The sequence below is a fragment of the Crassostrea angulata genome, chromosome 5, assembly GCF_025612915.1.
Source record: "Crassostrea angulata isolate pt1a10 chromosome 5, ASM2561291v2, whole genome shotgun sequence".
Taxonomy (NCBI): domain Eukaryota; kingdom Metazoa; phylum Mollusca; class Bivalvia; order Ostreida; family Ostreidae; genus Magallana; species Magallana angulata.
In genome coordinates this window covers 36,559,390-36,583,374 of record NC_069115.1, presented here as the reverse complement: position 1 = coordinate 36,583,374, position 23,985 = coordinate 36,559,390, and the positions used below count along the sequence as shown (strand labels likewise).

General features: G+C 33.2%; 2 protein-coding genes across 6 annotated transcripts; one reads left to right on the top strand and one right to left on the bottom strand.

The window, feature by feature from the left end:
- Positions 1-871: 871 nt before the first annotated feature.
- Positions 872-10,863, bottom strand: LOC128183537 (importin subunit alpha-5-like). Its single transcript, XM_052852581.1, has 11 exons — positions 10,746-10,863; positions 10,200-10,342; positions 7,631-7,768; positions 6,937-7,118; positions 6,570-6,742; positions 6,153-6,235; positions 5,639-5,849; positions 4,992-5,278; positions 4,462-4,644; positions 3,072-3,221; positions 872-1,621 (listed from the first exon to the last, which is right to left on the bottom strand). The coding sequence occupies exons 2-11, from the start codon at positions 10,254-10,256 to the stop codon at positions 1,526-1,528; spliced, it is 1,560 nt and encodes a 519-aa protein (XP_052708541.1). The 5' UTR covers positions 10,257-10,342; positions 10,746-10,863; the 3' UTR covers positions 872-1,525.
- Positions 10,864-11,145: 282 nt separating this feature from the next.
- On the top strand, positions 11,146-23,806 carry LOC128183538 (centrosomal protein 43-like). Of its 5 annotated transcripts, none has more exons than XM_052852583.1 (17): positions 11,146-11,343; positions 12,355-12,408; positions 12,948-12,993; positions 13,362-13,450; positions 13,865-13,996; positions 14,495-14,551; positions 14,899-14,969; positions 15,522-15,583; positions 15,749-15,766; positions 16,410-16,510; positions 16,816-16,994; positions 17,644-17,724; positions 19,553-19,686; positions 20,762-20,815; positions 21,364-21,397; positions 21,520-21,664; positions 22,055-23,806. In XM_052852583.1, the coding sequence occupies exons 1-17, from the start codon at positions 11,263-11,265 to the stop codon at positions 22,133-22,135; spliced, it is 1,419 nt and encodes a 472-aa protein (XP_052708543.1). In that variant the 5' UTR covers positions 11,146-11,262; the 3' UTR covers positions 22,136-23,806. The 5 variants fall into 5 exon arrangements, with proteins under 5 accessions (XP_052708543.1, XP_052708542.1, XP_052708544.1 ...); XM_052852582.1 differs by having other exon boundaries at positions 11,180-11,343; positions 20,762-20,827; XM_052852584.1 differs by lacking the exon at positions 15,749-15,766 and having other exon boundaries at positions 11,213-11,343; positions 20,762-20,827.
- Positions 23,807-23,985: the final 179 nt, after the last annotated feature.

The window sequence follows — 23,985 nt, the reverse complement described above, 5'->3', positions numbered from 1 at the left end:
GAATTTCCTTGTATCTAAAAATTGTCATTTTAATCATGTCACTATATATGTTTGTCAATTCTCACCAGAGCGTGCTATCCGTGCAGCGTCTCTTTAGTAGCCGCAGAAGATGAGGGGGGAATTGTTTTACTCCAATGAGGAAACTTGTCAATTTAATAACACAAAAAGAAGCTATATATACTTATACATACAGTTGCGTGAAATTCGTTTTGTATGCGGGACTTTTAAATTTTCAAGGCGCGGCAAAATTTACGCGTTTAAGCCTTTGCATTAAAGCAGAATTGTTTTCTGCACGCAGTCAAACAACATCATGAAACAATCCGTGGTATAATCGCTTTCACTTCAAAGTTTGTTTATATTCATAATCATGTATAATATAAATAGATATGGTCCAGGATTTGCTAAATTGTTACAGAAGTGGATTTCCCTTTTATACAGATCTATATTTACGCAATATATTAAATACCATTGTAAAGCGTAATTTAAATTGATATTGCATTTTTGTTGACCCATTTGAAGCATCTCGTCTAAAACAATCATATATTGTGCACAATAATTGTAACAAAAATGTGAAGTCTTTGCACCGGATAAAATTTTGCGTTTTCAAGACTGCGTAGAAATCTAGCCATTTAGAAAAAAATTCCGTTTTAGTTTTTCTAAAATAGAATTTTAATGAGTCATAAAGTCGCAATTTTTGCGTTGTAGATTCACAGTTATCACGGGTATTCTATTATTTGAGACAACTCATTTCGTAATGCACATCGGTTTTGATCCGTATGTTTAAGTTCTAAATAAACACTCGTAAAATTCCAGGCTTCTAAAAAGAACCATTGTAAATTTAATAATAAAACAGGGAAAATTTACTTGACAATGTCCACTTTCATTTTTAATGATTTTTCTTAAAATCAGTACAATTTGAAACAATTCTATTATATGCATTCATAAACCAAAAATGTGTAAGCAATAGAAAGATAGAGGAAAAAGAAAGTACAGAGAAAAAGGGAAAGTTATACAGGGTGATACAAAAGTTATTTTTCATATGAACATGAATCTAAAACCAAACATATTGCTCATAGAGTGGCAAAGATAACAGAATCTTGCAATACTGCATTGTGACCTCTTATTCAAATGTGTTAACATTTGTGTTTTTAATCTAACCTAAAATGAGCAAAAATAAACATGTATACATTTTCATGTACATTAATTTTAAATATGCATTCTTACCATATAAATATATTGGCAATCTTCAAGTAACATGCAAAAACTAACACTTCCAATAGTCATTCATGATTTCCAATTTCACAGAAAACACATAATTCATGTATATCAATATATAAAGGAGGGAAGAGATTGCACCAAAATCCGAGATCCATTCTCTGAGCAGCACTAAATTAAATTACTCCATCTCATCAAATCTTAATAAACTATTTCCGTGATTAATAACAATCAAGGGTTTTTTGTTTTTTTTAAATCCGAGTCTCTGAGTCTGGATTTGAGTATCACAATAAAAGATCACATGTGGAGATCAGAAGGAGAATCCTTGCTGTGGAATGGTGGCGGCGGCGTTGAACTGGTAGGCACCGCCTTCTGTTGTGGTGGGAGCTAAACTTGAGTCCTCCTCCTGACAAAGGAAAACAAATATCTTAATTTTCAATGTCACAGAATTTGCAATCGACAATAAACATCATTTTTACCCCCCCCCCTTTTTTTTTTCAATTTTAATATTGTATACATGAAAATATTCACCCCCGTTTTATTTTCGCCCCTTTTGCCCTCTTTTTTAGCGGGCAAAGTTAAAACTGAGGGAATTTTAATGTCTTCAAGTTTATCTCTTTAAACACAACTGTGTTTGGCGAATTCAAGACGGGACGAAATGCAAGTGTAGAAGGATGAAAATTACATGGGGGAGAAATAACCTTGTATACAGTAGAAAAAAAGAAGATAAATTATCATTGCCAAAAAAATTCATGCATTTAAAGTTAGACATGTAAAACTGCTCTTCTTTGATAAGCAAATGCAAGACCCAACAATATCCCAAACAGGGTCACCAGAACTTTCAAGTATATGTATATTGAACAATTTTTTTTTTAGATTTTGTAGGGGATTTTAATTAGATTGATTTTATTACTATTAAACAAGAGAAGTTTGTGAAACACTTATGCCCCCCTCCCTTAGAGACCTCTGCGATTAAAATGAACGGTTACTTTAATTAATTGGAATTTTTCTAAGTTCAAGGGGCACAACTCTGTCAATAATTGCTTGATTGTGCCTAAAAATGAACTTGACCTACATATTCTTATGATAAAAGTGTAACTTATATTTCATTTCAGTATGTGCAACCTCTGCAAAGAAAATGAACAGAAACAGAAACTGTTGGTGAACCGATCAACAGAGTGAGACAGACAGACAGCAGCAAAGCAATATGCCCTCCCTTTGAAGAAGGGGGGCATAAATATTATCATTAACCTGATTACTCCCAAGAAATGGGTCACCCCAAATAAAAATCAAAGTACTAAAGTACTGAAAGCAGGGCCCTTTTTGGTATGTCTTTATGCATATTGTGTATTAAAGACTCAAAAACTCTCTATCATGCTTTTAATGTCGGCAAAGCGTCAGAGAGCGACCAAATTTTGTAAGGGGCTATAAACAAACATATGTCTGTCTAGTCGAAAAAAAATCAACAGTTGCTGCCTTGAATTTTGCTACAAGCGTTATATATTCAATCCCCATTTCTTCAATGCTTAGCAAAGTAATTCATGAAAATTCATGCGCATTGTATGTGTCCAAATATATAGTCTTGTTTTTAAACTATGTTATTAATAAGAAAACTAAAAAAGATAGACAATTCTCTCGAAATTAAAAAAAAAACAAAATGCCAACACTTTTGACAAAACGTGGTTCTTTGTGTAACTATTTGGTATTGCGGAAGCTTTTACTTTGGCGCTGTTTGGTTTTTTGTTTACTTTTGAAGTTGTGCTATCTATAGTAACTGGCGATTTGCCTGCCTACAGCCAGGACTCTGCTTTCAGCAGAGCCCGGCTAAAAATCAGATTAATTTTTAGGTCTCTCACCTCTCCAGAGAACCACTTTTCGATGATTTCCAGGGCTGCCTTGTAAACATGTTCGTTTTCGTGGTTTTGGAGGTTCTCGATTTTATCAAGTCCCCCAGACTCCTCGATCATCACACACACAACGTCCTGCTGGTTTAACTTCTCCGCCGCCTACAAATATACAAACAAAAAAGAAATTTAAATGGTTTTTTTCCTGACAAAGCTGAGTTGTAATGAAATTATAGAATTCATATTGTGCAAAATCTTGGCTATGATACAACTTGCATTAATCATGTCAAAATCCTTTATATTTCATAGATGTTGGCAATTTGAAAAGTTTCAATACAAAGAAAATCAGATCATCATAACTAGTTCAAAAGCCATTAAGGTCAGACGACACGTTCCTCAATTTTAGATAACTTTTTCCAGGAATTTGTTAATGGTTTACTACTACTTTGACAAGCTTTCTTGCAAAAAATTAGGGTACCTTACCAGGCATTTCTGCAAAATACTAGAGTATGCAATTTCCTATATAACCTTCTTGAAAATACACTTGAATTGCTGATATAATAATAAATTCATATACAGCACAGTAAAATTCACTATAATGGAACTCTATCTCGGCCGGGTCGGGGCTTTGAACTCACGACCTCTAGAATCTATATGCTTCTGGCAGTTAGCGGCCATGGTTCTAACCACTCGGCCATCTAGACACATAACCACATTCAATCAAATTTTAATCATTTTTAAAATAATTATCAAATTAATATTTTTAATTGGAACTCTTTATTACGAGGAGATACAAAAAAGATTCTCGAGGAACGTGTCGTCTGACCTTAAATCATCAGCAGGAATATTTTCTATCTTGGGTCATTTTACTTTCAGAAAACAGTAATTTGGCATTTCGTTTAGATACCAAGGTACAGTCTACAATTAAAGTGTGGGTTGGAACTCCTTTCCAATAAAGTTTTGCAGACACTGCTCTTTACAATCATATACGCTCTCTTTTAATTTCAAATCATGTGTTAAAGCAATATGAGCTGTATTTTTTAGAATTTTATTTTGCTGCAAAAACCTGCTAGTATGATAAGTCTGCATATAACTTAAACTTTTATGATAAATAAGGTATGAAAAAAGCATTAATTTTTGTCAAAGGAAATATTTCTCTTTTAAGGAATATATAGCAAATCAATTTTTGTACAGGACGACAATAATTCAATTTTGCTCCAAATAAGGCTTCTTAACAACCTTTTCCACATAAATATGGCTAACAGAAATTTAAAAACCTTGATATGTTTGTCATTTTAGTAGAAAAGAACATTTTAGTAAAAAAAGAATTCAACATAAAAGATGCAGCTCATATTGCTTTAACTAATTTAGCACATTTCAATCAAAGCAATTACAGCCTTACCATCAGAACATTGGAGAGAGCATCCAGAATAACCAATATGACCTTGGCCTCTTTAACGGTCAGGAGGTCACACAGGGGCTTGATGGCCCCCAGCTGGACCAGGTAGGCTATCTGTTCCACGGTACCTCCTGAGGTCAGGTTGGTCACTGCCCACACAGCCTCTTTCTGGCTCTTGTAATCTCCCTGTAATACAATGCATGTTAATGTGTGAAGATTTGTCTACCAATTTTTATACAAATGAGCAGACAATAGAATTTATATTCAAATATACTGGGTTGGGCAGTTTACACTTCATCAAGCTTTAAATCAACTGTAAGTAGCATCAAAAACTTGGATGGACAGACAGATAAACATTTTTTAACAAGTTTTCTTGTTATATCACAAATGGGAGTTTTTTTCCCTATGCCCTACAAAATCACACCAGAAATGGGTATTGTCAACCTCGAAGCCATGTAAAACATATGAGAACCAATAATTTTACATCAGATAACCGACGTCACATAGCCATCTATCGCGACATGTTGCGTTACCTTGGTGAGGATGTCCAGCACTGGGGGTAACAGCTGCTGGTCGATCACCTGCTGGATCTGCTGGGTGTTCCCCGCGGTGATGTTGGAGATCGTCCAGGCGGCCTCCTTTTGGATGTTGATCTTATGGTGTTTCAGGAGGTTGTGGAAGGCCGAGAGCGCCCCGTGGTCCAGAATGCACTGCGTCTGGCTGTCGTCACCCGTAACGATGTTTCCGATCGCTCTCAGGGCGGGGGTTATCACCGACACCTCGTTGCTGTTCAGAAGTTCAACTAGTCTGGTCACAACATCTGAAATAGAGGTTTACTTGAAATTTCAGCATAAATATGTTTGGTTACTTTTTTAAAACATCAGTATGGAAAGTGAAAATAAGGTAGAAAGGTATTAGAAAGTTAAGGCTATTTTCTTTCTTTAATGGTTACCACAAAGCTATTCTTAGAGACAGAAGAATTTTCAAATTTCAAAATAATGACTGTTTGATACCAGTAAATTTTTAAACAACAAAAGAATCCATTGCTCATTTTTTAATCAAAATTTTCAACATTCTTCACAAGAAAATGCATTGAAAACCTGTGTCTCTTTAAACCAGCCTTACTGGTAATGCAAGCCAAAATAAAATCAAAAGAGTATAAGACTTGTAGTGTACTCACTGCTGTCTATCACCTCCTGGATTTTGTCGTTGGTTCCGTCTGTGAGATAAGACAGAGCCCAGCAGGTGTCGGTCAACACCTCCCTGTCACTGTGATGTAACAGTCGCGCCAGCGTGGGCAGAAACTGTCGCACCACCTTAAACTTGGGAGGAGGGTTCTTGTTTCTGCACAGGTTGGATAAGGTCCATGTAATGTTTCTTAGAAAACCAGCCTATTGGCATAATAAAATTTAGCATAAGTGAAAAGATGATTATGAGTGCGGATGGTCCAGATTTTTTTTATCTGAAGAGCTACTTTTTTTTTTTTTGGAGATGTAAGAAATATTTATATTGGCTCTCCATCATCTGCTGCCTGTCATAATTATTTTTCTTTTTTCAACAGGTTTGCAATTTACTTCTGCCTCTTGGATTTCATTACCATTGCTGCATATCTTTATATAACTAGAGTACTTTTAAGAATCAGTCGAGTGGCAATTTAATTAGCCAGTGCCATGTGCAATTTTTGATTTACTTACTGGTGTGTCCGTCTCAATCAGTCTCAACAGGGGTTCCACAATTCCTGCTTCTGTCACAAAGTCACGAAGATCAGGACCGTCACCTACAAAACATGATGGTCAAAATTAAAGAGAGGTCTATGTTAACAACCCGGTGAACATGTTTACTTGAGCTACTATGCATGCCAACAAAATTCAGTACAGAGTCATGGCTTATAACTTAGTCTATTGTGTGGTAAAAAATTCTAAGCTAGTGCTGCCATTACTTCCAAACTAAAAAGGGGAATAACTCAAAAACTACAAATTCCAAATAAAATTGGAAACAGAGTTATTTCCCTTGCAAATATTGCAATGTACAAATATTAAATACCAGATTGCCTCTTGATAATTTATAAAATCTGGTCTGATGAACGAAAGATTAAAATTTCTTTGCCTTACCTGCTATATTTCCCAGCGCCCACACAGCCTGTTCACACACATTGTGGTGGGGTGAGGATAAAAGTTTTACAAAGTTTGGGACGGCCCCAGCCTTCACCACAAACTTGGTCTGGTTGCTGGTTCCCGAGGCGATATTTGTCAGGGCCCAGGCAGCCTCAAACTGTAGCTCAGGCCTGCAATCAAGAGCAATGCATAAAAATTTCCAAAAATAATATTTAAGATAAGGACTTGGTTACTTTTCTCTAGGAGAATTTTTATGTCATTTTTTTTTTTAATTTCAAACTTAACCAAATTTATACAAAACAAAAAAATCTGAGATAATGGACGGCATGATGACAATTTTTTCATCCTTCTAAAAATTAACAACCTGTCGTTGTGACCTAGAAACTCCACCATTTTAGGTATAACTCCGGCCTGAATGATGTCATCAATGGGCGGGTTTCGTTCCTTGGAGAGAAGTTTTCTGGCCGCCTGCGTACATTGCATCTGGGTCTGAGGTGACGTGCTATTTATGCCGGCGATGATCTCCACAAGAGTCAATCCAGGACCCTTCAAACATAATAGAAGAATTGTTAAAAAAACAAATGTCTTACCCCTTTTCTTTAAGGCAAAAAAAATATATCATAAGATAATGCTTCAGGCAGGAATTCTTGTTCTATTGCAAGATTTGTAAAGAGGAATAACTGAATTTCAATACTTTTAACTTGGAAATGAAAACTCAGTTACTCCCCTTTTAATATGAAAATTAAATCAATGTGGCAGCGTTTGACCTGACATTTTGGACCTGTTACACTATTTTCTTGGCCAACATACATGATTGAGAAAGCTTCAACTTATTTAATATACATTTCTACTAAATATACAATTTTACATACCGGTATTTTAAGAAATTTTACATTTAGAGTCTTGCATCTCGGAAGCTAACTAAATAATTTCAATGTTAATAATGGCTCAAGAGTATTAAAATCTATCAAAATATTTAAATGATAGAAATTTGGGTATCTGAGTTAAAATGTACATGTGACAATGAGATGGGTTTTCTTTCTCCAAGATCATTATACCTTGTTGGAGTTGTCTTTTAAAGGACTTGTTGGCTCATCATCCTCTTCGATAGCAACATTTCTTCTTTTCAGAAGTTGGTCGTCTTTCTTCTGTTTTCTGAGCTCAACCGAAACATCTGTTCTTCGCCGCCTCATTTCCTGTGTATTATTCCAAAGGGTAGGAATCAGTTGATGTAATACAAAACTCAAATACAGTATTTTTTGTAATCAGGGCATATTTAACATGTAGTCTAATATTCACAATACACAGAAAGATATTCAGCATCTATAATTACATTGTGTATATCGCATAGCCCCCTAACTCCGTCACTACCCCAACTCCGTCACTTTCGGGAAACTCCTCGCCGTTTAAAATCAAGAGCGGTTATGACGTCATTTTTTGAATGTCAAAAAACTTCAATCAAATGTCAACAATTTACAACAGTTAAATTTAAGAATGTGTTCAAACATAACAAAATTACACCTTGTTCATTTTATGCAACAATAATTGCGTGAAATCAGCTAACACTTTTTCACGGGTGCACTGAAATAACAATATTTCTGACATGCGGGCCTATTTGATTATTTACTGTGTTCAGTCATTTTAAGAGAGGTCAAGATGAAACATTTCACATGTAATTTATTTTTTATTAAGGTTATCAATACATTTTTTTCAGTCCGCAATAGCATTCATGCACTACACTTGATAAAGTCAAATCGCTCATGCCGTAATTTTTGACTTTTACAGGGTTACAGATATACAGTATGTCGGTATTTAGAATATGCAACATTTATTAAAAATGTAATAAATAAATAATGTAATCATCATTATATTCATTATTGATAATATTTTTGAAAAATGGAAGGACAGAAATCAAACGGCTTCCATACATTCTGAAAAGGTCATTGTGATTGTTGTTACAATGACCCATTTTTTAATTCTGGGGATCATTTCAATTTGATGAAATTAAATACAATTTAAATTGTATACACTGATTTTACTTATAATAACTTGGCCTAGATACAAGTTGAGTTTAAACTAAATTGTTAATGTGTCTTCATTCCCTGGCGTATCGTAGATCATGTGGGTGCATACCTGTTAACCCTCCCGCATTGCGCGGGAGACTCCCGCAAAACGGCCTAAAAATCTAAGATCTCCCGCATCCAACCTATATCCCGCGCGGGAGACAAATTTCTCCCGCAATCGTATTTGTCTTCCCCATACCCCCCCCCCCCCCCCCAAATTCTGAATCTTTACATGCAAATTTCAACATCCACTGTGGGTTTTTCTCTGATTTTGAACTAAAAAAGCTGCTGTGTAGCTTGAATATATCAAAATCCATCCAAGTACTGTCTACCGTGATCATAATATGACATGTTATAGCCCAGTTTACTTTTTACGATTACTTCCGGTTTTGACTTACATCAGTTACGTATTTAGTTATGCATAGGCCTTATAAAAAAAATAAATGAAAGCTTAAAACATCTTGATTTTACTCTGCAACACCAAAGAAAACAATAACAGCCAGTGGTGTCACTTAACAGGTGCACAGGTAAAGCACCCAAGCCACGTGCAGTGAGTCGTGACTAATTCTGTCTGGCCAGCACGGTCGGTAAAAATCAAAGTGAGTTTGGAACACGGAGTGTTTATACAAGCTACCAATAGAGTGAAGCTCGAGGAAAAAGTGTAAAAGCATTTCACAAGAGTTTTTAAAGTTTATACATGTAGTACTGGTACTATGAATTACAGGGATGCGATAGACATTACAACAGAGATCATTTTTAAATGATACTGGAGAAATACATGTTAAAATTGTTTTGTGAATTAAAAATCATCCAAAATATAAGGCAAAAAATAATTTTAATGAATATCATCTGGTATTTTCTTAACTGGGTTTCACTGCAAATTCAAAATAGGCAAAATAAATTTTCTGTGTTTACCCTAGATGTCAGCATGCAATGATGGTTCAATACTGAACAATAGAAAGACTTAATATGAAAAGTGGCACTATTGACTTCTTGTATTGTACCATGCAAACAAAATAATAGTTTTCTGAACTTGTACAGCAACACAAGTTGTAATTGCACACTGGTAGTCATAGAAATAATAAAATTTAAAATGATTGCAAATGCATTAATTACAATGGTAAAATAAGGTATCTAACAGTATTTTTAATATACACTTGTATATTTGCATTTCACGTGAAAAAACGTCGTTTACGCAAAATCTCCCCCTTAGCCAAGTTGGTAAGGCGGAGATTCTCCCACATAGCAGCTTTGAAAGGTTAACAGGTATGTGGGTGACGGAGTTAGGTTCATAAATTATGATAGCACGTGTGATAAACGTCGTATTCAGAGGGCTTATTTGAATAATAATAAAAATATGTTTGTAAATAATTTTATAAATTATAACGTTTGAGATTATATTTAGTGATTGCAAATGATAAAAACCGCAAAAAATAAATTGCAGAGAAACGCGGAATGTTTTCTACTTATGGTGACGGAGTTTGGGTACTCGGGGATAATGGTAGAATAATGACAAGAAAATAAAAAATCAGGAGATCCTTTCTTGGGTTTGATATATACTTACATCAACATCTCTGCCTTTGTTTTTGTAGGTTTTTATTCTGTTTTCGTTGGCTGGCATTTTCAATTTTTAAAACAGGAATGTATAAGAGTAACAGAATGTGATGACTTCGAAAAAAAAGATCTCTGGGACGGAGGCGTGAAAATCTGTAATGAAAATTGCTTACATATTCAATAATTATAAATCGTTTATATTTATCCAAATTTATACATGTAGGATACTTTATCACTTATTTTTTTTAAAACGTAACACAATGCATACATTTAATAACCTTTTTAACCCATAATTTAAAAAATCGAAATGAAAAATTAGTTCAGAGACATAAAATAAATAACAATGTTATTTATGTCTCTGATTAGTTCAATTAAAGAGGCTTTTTTTTTAATTAGAAACGTTAACATCAATTTATATCTAAAATTAAAAAAAAGGGGGGGGATGAAATAAATGACAAAATCTTGATCTTTTTTTTTATACAGTAAATCTAAGATAAGACGATATGACAATCTTTTCAAATCAATATAATCATCAAGTTAGGTTAGGAATACTTACAATATATAAAAGTAACTCAGTAGATTTTGCACGAATACAATTTGCAACTTCTCTCGTCGAAAGCTTGTAAGAAAATAAATCTTTGAACTTGCCGGCTTTTGTCACGTGGAAATTTTTTTCATTGGCCGAGTCAAAGAAAACCAACATTTGATTGGACGAATCTATGGCAACAAACCATGAACTCATTTTGCGAACTTTCGGGTTCCCTGCGTTCTTCATATTAATTCAAAGTACATAACCGAAAAGTATCGAACAAACAAATAGGTTTCCGGTGAATTTGAACACCAAACACTTTTCTTTATAAAATCTACTTTTCTTTCGATTCTTTCATGGGCTAAAATGTTGTTATGTTTTATGTTTGTGGTAAAATATTGACCGAATATTATTTCATTCAATATTGAGTTGGGATAAACCCCGTAAATTTCAGTAAAATGTGTTATGGGTTAACAAATGGGGCGATTTAAGTACACACCTCAATAGTAAACATGCGCACAAAGCATAACCATAATAAACAATCATGTCGGCGGACGAGGATACTGAACTGAGAGATCTTGTGGCTCAAACACTTGAGGCAAATGGTGTACTGGGTAAAATAAGGGTAAATATGGCATCAATTTTAATCAAGCGTATGCATATGTTGATCGATATTGAATATTCAACGCTGGTGCATTTCCGTTTATTGACCCTGTGAATTTTAAATGCAGGCATGCAGAGACAAGATTTTAGGTTATCGCACACATGGCACAATTTGGGGAAAGGGTTTATGCTTGTTTTCATGACCAAATGTCAAATCAAGAAATCATTTTTTTTATAAAAGTAAAAAGAATTGGTACCAAGTATTTAGAACTTTTGGCGAATATGTACAATCAAGAAGTTACATGTAGAGCAATATTTACGGTACTTTTAAATAAAAGGGGGGGGGGGGGCAAAGAATTGCAGTAGCAGGAACTAAATAGGTTCAATGTAAAACTCTGTAACAGAAATGTATAGCTTCACATAATTTTTGTAAAGCACGTGAAGTACAGGCTATTACCTAAAAGGCTAAAACTTTACACATATATAGTCATTCAAAGGTTGAAACTAATTGGCATACAACTGTAACGTGATGGGAGAAATAATGACGGACCAGACCGGGTTTTGAACCCGGGCCCCCTGAATCTCTAGTCAGGTGCTCTACCAACTGAGCTATCTGGCGCCGGTATTAGAACCGACCTGACCGCCACACAACAAAATGTACTATTGTCTGAATCAAAAGATGTAATCAAAGTAATCTTATGTTTCGGTAGATATCTTGCGGTCCAGATAAAAGAGTATCAGAAAGCTTTGTAAATAATAATTCCACATTGAGATTCATTGCTAATGATTTGCAAAAGTTGGTTTGCAGCTGGTAGCAGGTATCTTAAAAGCTAATATTTAATATTTGTATTTAAGAAGTTTTTAATCATGACTTCTATACCAATATATACCGTAATAGTTTTTCTTTTGAACATTTCTTTAGAAGTTAAAAAAATAAAATATGAATGTATATTATGCTCATATAGTCATATAAGATAACTTTTTTTTTTATGATATATACTACATTTTATATCTCTTCATCATAATGTTATAGGCACAGCTTCGAGCTAGTGTATTCCTTGCACTGGAGGAACAAGAACAAAGTCAGGTATGCGATATTACAATATAAAATAAATCTTATTTTGTTAATCGTCTTCCTAGTTAGCATAAATTGAAAGTCAAATGAAAGAAAAAAAAATAGAGAGCCATTTGCCAACAGTGTTCGTTTAACAGACAAGAAGACAGGGTTGTCTCTAAAAAATGAAGTAGAAGGAGGAAATGAAAAAGTAGCAGGGGGTTTGGGGGTCTTCCTTATAGCTACAATGTGTTTGAAATGCAATAATAGCCGGGTAATTAAGGCATTATAGGCGGGGGAATTCCCCGCCTCCCGGGTCTTAGAGACAACCCTGAGAAGATGTACCAGTATTTTTTTTAAAGTTGTTTCGTTGACATTTTATTACTGTCCTGGAGTAAGAAAGTTAATTTGGTACAAGTGACAACACATTTCATGGATGACTTTTGAGTTGCCTGTGATACATACAGGAAAGCTCATTTTGAACCTTTGAGAGTGCTACAGTGAAAAAAAAAAAAGTTAAGGGTGAGTGTTTGCATATTTTATATTGTTTTCTGCTCTCTCTCTCTCTACAGGGAAATACCAATCCTTCGTTGAAACAATATTTAAGCACAAAGGAGGGTAAGACATTGATTAAACTTCTTTTTATTTAATTTTATTGATTTGTGGTTAAATTCTTGCAATCTCTAGTTTTTAGTTGTCAAATTTGTTTAATTTATGCTTGTCCCTTTGATTATAGCTAGTACACAACTTTTTCATAGCCAGCTATCTTTGTGTTAATCAAATCCATAAGATTAGAGAATGAAAATGAATGTATTTAATTCCTTTTTAATTGCATGCTGACAATGAGATCACAATTTACAATTTATACTTTGATTCTTTAAGTACTTTTGTAAAAACTGATTTTTTTTTTTCAAATGACATGCATGGGTTTATGCTACATGAAGTGATACTCTATGGGGTTTTTGTTTTTGTCCTGTCTTAATTAGGTCAAGCGGTAGCAGGACTTGTCCGAGAATTCCTGGAATTTTTCAACTTAGACTACACCTTAGCTGTATTTGAACCAGAAGCTGGTTTGGTATGTGATATGCGACACATATTCCTGCAACAATTTTTTTACTTGAATACATTTTCTAATTGAATATTTAGAGGTTTACTGTAGAAGCTAGCACATATTTACGTTGGGTCAAACTTTCGTTGTTTTTTAATCTAATAAGATTCCGTTGGCATTTAATTTTGTCGTATCGTAATCTCTTTATTTTAATAATAATTTGGTTAAAAATTCGTTAGAGATTTAATTGCGCTGATTTTTACTGCCAACTAAAATAATGAAATTAAATTCTCATCGAATTCTACAGTATATCAATGAAATCTACATAACTATATTTACCAATACAAATTTATTTGAAAATGCCCTACTTTTTATTGAAAGTTTATGCTGAATTTTCTAATCCATTTTACCTGCAAGTTCATCATTGGATTAATTTAACAGGGTCCTGACAATGGAAGCAGGCAGCAGTTAGCCAGGGAGTTAAATATTGTGGAGTCAGATGGTCCCCCTAAAGGACCCCTTCTGGGCGTGGTTGTTTCAGGAAACACAATATCTCAAACAAAAATCTCAGAGGTGAGTTATACAATATGAATCAAGCTCACAGACTTCATAGAGAGTTGGGGATTTTTGAAGTGTTTTGATGGCCGGGGGGAAGAGGCTTTTTTGAGTAGGTACATATACAGTCAAACTTTGTTATTTCGAACTAGATGGGACTGTTTATAAACTTCGAGATATCTGAGTATATGAGATATCGAGGGTAAAATACTTAAAAAGTAAGTGGTTGGGACTTACAAATCACTTTGACATATCCATTGTATTCGAGATATCAAAGTTCAACTGTATATGTATCAAATTTTGTCAAAGATTGACATTAGAAATTTTTTATCAAAGTAATTGATTTTTATAGCATTTTCCATGAACTCATGAAAATTAAATGCAAAGTAAGAATTGAAATATATCCTAAAACATATCTTAATTTTGAACTAAAAAATATCCATATGATATTTTTCAAAAATGTTGATTTTGATAGATATTCAAATAAATAAGAGTGAGAAATGTTTTCTCTTACAGGATCTTACCCCTGCACAAATTTCAGCAGCAAAACAGAAATTTAACTATTATGATAAGGTGCAGTATATAACTTATTTAACAGTTTTTAATAGTGGTTAATTAATGTTATGTTCAAAAAGCAAATTTATATCCAGAAATAATATCGAAAATGTTATCAACTGATAATTCCTGAATGTTAAGAAGTTTTAAGAAATCAAGGCCTGAAATTATTGATGGTCATGGGCCATATAAATTAAAATTTTAGTTAGTGTTTTGTGAAAATTACATGCTCTTTGGCCATGGGCCAGTTAATTTTATTTTGTTTTCATATATTTGTCCAGTGTGACAGTGAGAATTCTCAATTTCATATCTAGTAAAAAGCTAGGTTACCAGTGAAAAAATTATGATTTGGTTTTTTCCTACAGGATCACAGTGGTGGTATAGACAAAAATGAGTTGAGGGATCTCTTTATTGACATCTGTCCTGGATTTAATGTGTAGGTGTTTCATTAATGCATGTGTTCAGTACTTTGATACTTGTTTTATTGGTAGGTTTGTGGTTTATTTTCATGAGACAACATCTGGCTGATATTACTTTGAAGAAAATTAACTTTTCAAATGTAAATACTCTGTATAGGAACGTGTACAATGTAACTCTGCCAAAATTGTTTCCAGAAGGAATATTCTTGGAAATGAATTGTGTGAAGTAAGAAAAAGCCGTGCTCTGAAACGTTCAGTTTTGAAGATTATTAACTAAACTTTAAATTTTGGGGTCATCACTTTGGCTTCAAAATTACAGAGAAAATTCATTTTAGGAAAAAACCACAAGATTTTTTAATAGGGTTGGATTAACCTTATTAATATCATCCTTACTACCAAAAATGATAAAGAATGAAAGTTTGTATCTGATAAAAAACAATTTCTTAAGTGATAGAATTTTAAGAACGTTTGCAATAGAATGATTAGTCTTAAATGTACATGTTTGTACTCTGCATCTTGTAATGAGGATTGTAGTTTCAGTGAATGTTTATTTTTTTTACCCTTTCTAGGAATATGATAGAAAGATATGTGAACGAAGAATTCAAAGTAGCAGATACCGATTTCAGTAGCTGTAAGTACATTTGAAATTTAATAACAAACAAATCCAAGCATTTCTTTTGCTAATAATATTTTCTAAAATCAATTCTTTTATGAACGATGTATTCTCTTAAAAAAAGACAAAAATTTTATGTCAAAAGAGGTAGTTTTAACAATTTTATGCAAATATTTCCTACAGCAAAGTCTGGGGCTTTGCGTAAGTATATTCCAGCTTTCCTGCAAGATGTTGAAATGTTGTAAATGACTTCTCAAATTCCACAGACAATGTCAGAGAACAGTCATGTCGGCTTCCTTTTTCTGCTGTAGAACCTTTCACATGAATTCTGAATGCAACATTTATTAAGGTTTATGAAATGTAGAGAAAATTAAGATATGTAAAGATTGAAATTTGTAAGTGAATGTGAAATGTGAAATTAGTTGAATAGTGGATGCATGTGGGTTGCTCGAATGTCTACGCCAACGGCTATAGGGAATGTAAGATATTGCATGTCGTAGAAAGGATGGGGTTTGGGCCATTGTACAGCAGCTTTGTGAGAGTTTGGAATGCTTTTGCAGTCTTAGTGAAGCTATCCCCAATTTCTTTGTTGACAGACTGAAAGGAATATGTGTATAAATGTTGCATGCTCTGCATTTCTTTGTTGTTGAGAGGATTTCAGTAGATTCATATGGAACTCTTTGTTTGTTGTATGTGGTTTTCACAATGTGATGATGCTATAGACAGACAATTTTATAAATTGATAATTATTAACTGTTATTGAATTTATTTACAATTTTGCTGTTCTTCATGGTATTGGTATATGACAAAAAAAAACAACCTTGTATTTATGTTTTCCATGCAGGCATAGATTTTGACGAGTTCTTAAAGATGTACAAGAGACTCTTCATACAGTGTCGGACGGTCATCTCTGGAGATGTGTCAGACCTGGTTAATTCTCACAAGGTAGGGGGTTCAGGCAGCGGGTGGGAGGGGGGGGGGGGAGCAGGCTATGTTTACACTGATAACATCTGTACATTTGAACTTTGTGAACATTGACAGTAAAAAATGGGTTTTTTTTCAAATTTCTCCCTTTTGATGGGCAAAAAAGGAAGGATTAGTTTCTATTAAATTGAGTAACTTTTTAAATCATGCAAAAAAATTAAAAAATAACAGATTATATACATCAACTTTGTTTCCATGTTGTGTTGAAAGTTGGTGCACTGATCATGTGACACTTTGTTATATATTTTGTTATTTTGTACTCGCAGACAAACGAAAGAAAGGAGTTTGTGGAAGCCAAAAATCAACGAAATCTCCAGTCCAGTCTGAAAGATCAGCGTAAAAAGCCAAACGCCGAGGTGGATTTACTTGGTGGAAGCGACGTGGAAGAGGATCCTTTCTTTGATGATCCTGTTCCACCTAGTGGAGGATTGAAAGGATTAGGAACGTAAGTTGTCTCCCCCTTGTGGAAAAAATTGCTTTTAAAACATAAACATGGGATCTTTTTTTTTTATCACAAAAGCAAATGCTATATAAACACAGCTTGTTGATTTCTGACTTGTGTTTTTCACTTATATGTACATGTAGATGTAATGTTGTTTGAATCCAAGGTTGCATGTATACTGCATACTATTTTAGGGGGGTTTCATACATTCCATACATACATGTAGAAGTTTTGTCCGTTTTTTTTTAAATTGTTATTCATTTGCTACAGTGTTCATACTTTATTTTCTTATATTTCCTAAAACTCAATATATAACTGAATTTTCAATAATTTTTCTGATTTCCTGCTTACATATATATGATATATAATCTGCTGCCTATTTCAAAATTTATATTCTGACATATTCTCAATTTATTAGTTCTACATCCTTATAATTTGTATGTAAGAAAAATATATACCAGTATATATTTATATAATCATTTACATGTATATGTACCTACTGATTCATGTTCAGTGCATGGGAATTGTGGAAGTTTTCAGGTTAATTAACCCCTGCTCTTTTTGTTAACATTTGATTGGACATTGTAAATAGCATACTCATTTGATTGGACATTATAAATAGCATACTCATTTGATTGGACATTATAAATAGTATGGCAGAGACCTCGCTGGACAGTCGCAGGGGCATGGGTGCCAGGCCATCCCAAATCCCAGTGTACTCGCCTCTCCGCAGGTTTGATTTTGTACTGTGGTATATGCGTGATTATTAATTCTACGACTGGCCCAGGGGTTCAGTCCAAAAACTCTGAACTAATCTTTTTAAAAAATTCAAACACCCACCAAATTTCATCATGTTTTCTATACTCTATATGTAGCATATACTTCTCTTTATTAATAGCTTTCCTAAAGAATAAAAAATCAGCATCTGCACGGCATTGCAATTTGCATTTATCTTACAGTAGCTGGATATATGTGATTAGCCATCAGGTTATAGTTAATCTTGGCTGAGTGCACATGCACTTTCAGACAGATTTTGTCATGGTCAATCTATTGAGCTGGTTGCATGCACCAATCACCTGATGTCAAAATGCACTGAATGTATGCAGTGCTACAGACCTCAGTACCAATATATATAAAGCTCACTAAGAAACACGGGCATGTGCACACGTATTTAATATTATTGTACATACATGGGTATATGTGTAGTGTGTCTACCATTCTTACTGCATAATTGTACTATAATAAAGCAATTAATCATTTGGTTTTGATAGAAACTTAAGATTTTAATTATTCTAAGACTGATATAGGAGGTTAACAGATTAGGGTTATTGATAATGATATGAAAATGTAGATGAGGTTAAGGGTTTTTGGGGGTTTTTTTTTGGGGGGGGGGGGGAGGGTTGGAAGGGGGTTACTGGATTTTTATATTTTTAATGACACAATAGAATTATAAATTCACTGCTCAAGCAGACAGTTGAGAAATTAATAAAGTAGTGTATATGTAGGTTTTATCTTCAAACATTTGTGTTAGGTTTTATTTCCCAAGTAGTTCAGAGAAGTAAACTGGACTTCCCTGGTCACTAATTGTGTGCTTAATAGTGTGTCCCTATACCCAAGTACACTCTGTAGCTCCCTGTCCAGAGTTGTTTCCCTTATAGTGTGTTTGTGTGAGCTATTGATTTTGTTCCTATCAGAGTAGCCTTATTGCATACTTCTTTATATGCAGACTCTAGTTTTTTGACAGACTGTTCTATATTATCTTTAAGTTTTTTTTCTGTTCAAAAATCAAAGGGTGTGATTTAGAAAATATGATATCGATTGTTTAGAAAGGTTCTTTTTTTTTGTTACAGTTTAATTAATACAGTAAAACTTTTTCAGTAGACCGGTGTGTTTGGGAAATATTAATAAATGATATTTTGGGGGAAATATTTAACCTATAACTGAGCAAAACTAGAGAAAATATATTTTGCATGATTCAAAAATGCATCCATGAGATTACCCCCCCCCCCCCCCCAAAAAAAAGAAAGAAATATTAATTATTTTAGAATCACAACCACATAGCATGACATTTTATAAGCATGATATCTATTGTTTGAAATCCATGGAGAATGCTTTGTCCATTATTTGTAGCATTATAATATAAAACTATATACTGATTAATTATAGGCAAAAGTTATATATCACATTTAAGTTGATAATTGTATTCTTGAAAGAATAAGACTTAACAAATTACCATATGTGATTTACAGTATTATGTAAACATATTTTACATATAATGAAGTTTTTCATTTAAATGAGGGATCAAGTTTGAAAAAAAAAATGTTTTGCATTAAAAAAAACTGTTTCTTAATTAAAAACAGTGGACCATTTGTGATTTTTCATACTGCATATTGCATCTGATGTTGTAAACATTTCGTTCACTGGCCTTATTTCCTATCTTAATGTGCATTTTTTCATGTATGATTTTTTTAGGCAAATTATATATATTTGTTATAATTATCAAATGTTTATATTAATTGATAATTAATGTAAATTTTTCCGTTGCGTTTCTTTGTGAGCAGTGCCAACAGCAGCGTGAGCAGTGACAGCGGGAAAGACGGCAAGCCCTCCTTAAACGGGTCAGGTCAAGGTCACAGTCTCCAGTCCTCTCTCTCAGGTCTCCCTAACCTCACCCCCTCCAAAACACGCAAATCATGTAAGTACATGTACCTGGCCATAATATAATACACAAAAGTTTGAAGTATTTAACATACACGAGGCACTTCACAAAATACAATCAATGGGTGTTAAAAAATTAGGACAGAATCAGTTTTCGAAAAAAATTTAATATGGTTACACCGACCGCAATACACAAACTTTCATCAACATTTGTTCATTGGATTGGACAGATTCGCGAATTAATGGAAATTGGTACATTTTTTATACCGTGCTTTTGACCCAATGGCATGGCTTTATTTTTTGTTTCCTTGAATAAGATGCACCTGGTATTTTTACTGTGCTTTAAATTTACTCTGAAAATTTCCGCACACAGCGAAAAGTTTCAAATTTTAATTTTCACAGTCTATATCTTTGGAATAGCTCAATTCTAAAATCCTTCTTAGTACAGATATTGTGTCTAGAATTAGTGTTGTATTTATTATTTATATTGTTATAAAGTAATGACACTTTTGCAGACCGTTTATATTCCAATCCATTCATTGGTATGTACTTTTAAAACTGCATTATTTGCAGTCAGTAGAGGTGGTTTAAAGGCAGTGTATCATATCTGGGATTTCTAGGTGGTGTTAAATTTGATAGAAATTAGAAAAATGTTTGTTAACTTTTGGGTACTGTAAATTCCTAATTAAACGCGAGGAATTAATATCTGCGTAAAATCGCGAGAAGCACCCTCCGCGGAATTTAAAATCTCGCTATTATTTTCTAATAGTTGAGAACCATAAGAAAGAGAGGGAAAAAATTCGAAGTTCGCGATTTTATATTCCCGCGATTTAATTCAAACCAGCGAGATCGCGGAATTAAGTACTCGCATAATATAAGGAATTTACAGTATATATTTTCTTCTTTAAATTTGTTTTTTGGTATTTGAAAAAAAAGAAAAAAGAAACACACACATATGTTTTGTGATAGCACACTGGACCAGCAATGTTGAAGTGTTGATTGGTATTAAGTCACAGAAAATATTTAAATAAATTCACTGTGTGATATTAAAGTTATAACCAGCAGGCCAAGCAAGGAACAAAATAAAACTTGTATTTTGTTTCGTGTTTCAGTGGAAAGTGAGGAAGAGAATTTACGAGCCGTGGATCGAGGAATGGCCGACTTAGGTCTGGACGGTGGTGGGTGTGGCTAACTTCACTTTGCACTGTCAATCAATAACTTAATTAGCATTTCAGTCTTCTAATAAAATATATGATTTTGGAAGTATTGGGATCACAATGAAATATATGCCACGTGACCTTGAAAAAAGCATATTACATGTACATGTAGTTTAAAATGTACATTAATATTGGAAAATTTAATGGTTTAAGGATATTTTAAAATCTGATATATCAATAATATTACCAGTATCTGATGCAGTGTATAACAAGTTTGAATGCACATGTATACTTTTCACACTCTATCACTGTTCTAATAATATTCCATATACATGATTAAGTGATTTATACACAGTATTGTAAATTTTTCAATGTTTATATGTGAATATCAAAAGATTATGAATTTTCAACAAATGAATATTTATATATTTAAAATAATTATGTTTATATCCATGAACATAAAAACATAAAATGCATTTTGAAAATAACCAGTAAATTTTTCATGTGGATATAATGATTTTTTTCAAGTTGAAAGTGACATTTGATGTTTCTTGCAGATGATGATTATGAGGATGACTTCCAAAGCTCAGGGTGAGGCTCTTTCTCTCATATAAGGAATTAAATTGAGATAAATAGCGATTAAGGAACTGATTTAGAACTTGCAAATGTTTACTTTTTTGTAAAAAGATTGAGAAAAAGATAATTTTTTGTAGTCGCAGTTTGACAAAGAGTCCACACACCTTCAGTAAATCGGAGCAGCGGTCGGAACAGAACGGCAGTATAGCGGAGGAAATAGACGAGGAAATCGAGGACATCTCCATTGAAGCTGACGACCTCTTGCGGAGCGAAAGGAGTGGGGTGCGTAAACAGTGTTGTCTGATAATAGTGTTGGTATTTGCTGAATCTTGATGTTTTGATAGGATTGAGCAAATTACATAGAATTCATAAACTTCATTATGTTTTATTAAACGTAGATTACTTAAACATCTACTTAAGTTCTAATTGCTTACAGTTAAATCCATTTTTTATGGAATATTTACTTTTAAATGTACATGTACTTATAGTTGCTTGAAATTAAATTGTTAAGTATATATACTAAACAAATTTTAATAAGAGTTAACTTTGGAGATCTGTTACATGGAATGTTTGATCCTACTTAAAGCAAAAAAATACTTCATCAGGAAAAAAAAAATATCAGATTTTCCAATATGCAGTTATTATATACACATGTATTTGTTTTCTTTCCAGTTTGATGATTTGACAACAGACAGAACAATTTCCCAACAAGACGGTTTCGACTATGTGGAGGATCTTCAGTCACCTCGATGAAAGAACATTTGGCAATGCAACAACACGGGTTGTGATATTAATTTAAAAGACATATTTATCTAGTCTAGGTCCTGAATTACACACATTTCAATTAGTTAACCATCCCTGTCTGCAAGAGGCTGGATTCTGTGGGGGAAAAAAGTTGCCAATGAATAATTCAATGCCGATTGCGGACAGAGAAAAATGGAGGTTACATACATGAGTTGCCAAACTTAAATTTCTCGGTGGAACATGATGGCAAACTTGCCATTGAACGAGATTTCAAAAAATGGGCAAAACCTTTGTGGTTGTTGCTATACATTTTATTTCCTGCCATTAAATCATCTAGCTTTAACATATGGAGTAATTAATAAAACATGTTAGATTTTTTAATTTGTTACCAATTTCATGTACCCTTCTAAATTTGGTGTATGTTTTTTTAGATAGAACTAACAAAATGATTGCATTATGTTTTTATATTTAATATGTTGAATATATATATATATATATATATATATATATTTTCGCAATATAGTTTGGGTATTTTTGTCCTGTAAGTATATTAGTTGACGTGAATGTCGGATATGAGAATGCATGTAGATTGATTAAAAACACATTCTCTGTATTTCAAAATTGTTTTGCCAACCCCCATCTCTTTATCTCTCTCTGTTCATATAAATTATCATTTCACCAGAGTCTGGCCAGTTTTTATTCTAATCGAAGAGGTAACAGAAATATTTTTTTTACTTTTCCATTTATTTATAATTTCCAATCGGATATCCAAGAACTGCCACAAAACAATGAAACAGATTGTAGAAGTTTTAACTGCCGACGTTGATCAAATGAATTATTCGCTTTTCTGAACGACAAAAGGAGTGTACCCAATCTACTTATTTTGATAAAACTCCACGTGGATATGAAGTTCAGTGTTTTAATTATTACTGCAATGTTGTCATGCATTTGTTAATTAAGCAATTTTGTTTTTTGTTAATTGATTTCAAACACATCTTTTTGTTTTACTTTGATTATTGTATTTTATATAACAAAAAGTTAGATCAGTCCAATATAATTTAGTTACATTTTGATATTATTTGATAAGTTATAAACACATATTTTATGTTTTTTTATATGGTAAATTAATGAAGTCAACCCAATGTACATGTACCAGAGGCTGGAATTGAAAGAATGTCAGAAATTTATAGAATCAACAGTTATGTCATTTTACTCATATACATATATACATATATAACATTGTAGAAAGTAAAAAATTAGAATCCAATACCATTTTCACTTTACAATAACCAGCAATAGTGATACCCTGTTTCTATAAAGATTTATATTTTTCATAACCAAAAAATCGACATTTTAGGATAATCAAAATTTTTTTACCTGAAAAAATAATTTTTTCCTAGTAAAGGCATTTAATATTTCATGTGGTTTTATGGGAATTAGTTTTTTTTTATACAAGAACAGATGAAACCTCTTGTTAATAATTTAATATTTTATAGTGTAATAGACTATAGATATTAGAAAATGATATGTATACAAGCATTGTACTCGAATTTAACTCATCTGAAACGAAACACATTCTATGCATTAGTAATTAACCCTCCAAGATATATCATGTCAAACATCAGGTTGATCTGGTACATGTGATGCATAAATATTTAATTAAAGTTTATTTTAATAGAATCACCTTTGTTTTGATTTTTTCTCTACATCAGAATGTACTTATACCTGCTTGTTGATATCCCATTTGACCAACAGATAGATACATGTAGATACCGAGACCACAGCCTGCAACAATATTACTCTGCGTGTGACGTGCAGCTTGTGTTTCTGGTGACATTTTAAAGTGGAAACCACTTAAT

Coding starts and splice junctions, on each gene's coding strand:
- LOC128183537 (XM_052852581.1), bottom strand. CDS start 10,256: ATGCCAGCCAACGAAAACAGAATAAAAACCTACAAAAACAAAGGCAGA. Junction 6,236..6,569: donor GGCGCTGGGAAATATAGCAG/GTAAGGCAAAGA, acceptor CATGTTTTGTAG/GTGACGGTCCTGATCTTCGT. Junction 5,850..6,152: donor TGATTGAGACGGACACACCA/GTAAGTAAATCA, acceptor TTATGCCAATAG/GCTGGTTTTCTAAGAAACAT.
- LOC128183538 (XM_052852582.1), top strand. CDS start 11,263: ATGTCGGCGGACGAGGATACTGAACTGAGAGATCTTGTGGCTCAAACA. Junction 14,552..14,898: donor AATTTAACTATTATGATAAG/GTGCAGTATATA, acceptor TTTTTCCTACAG/GATCACAGTGGTGGTATAGA. Junction 16,511..16,815: donor ACCTGGTTAATTCTCACAAG/GTAGGGGGTTCA, acceptor TTGTACTCGCAG/ACAAACGAAAGAAAGGAGTT.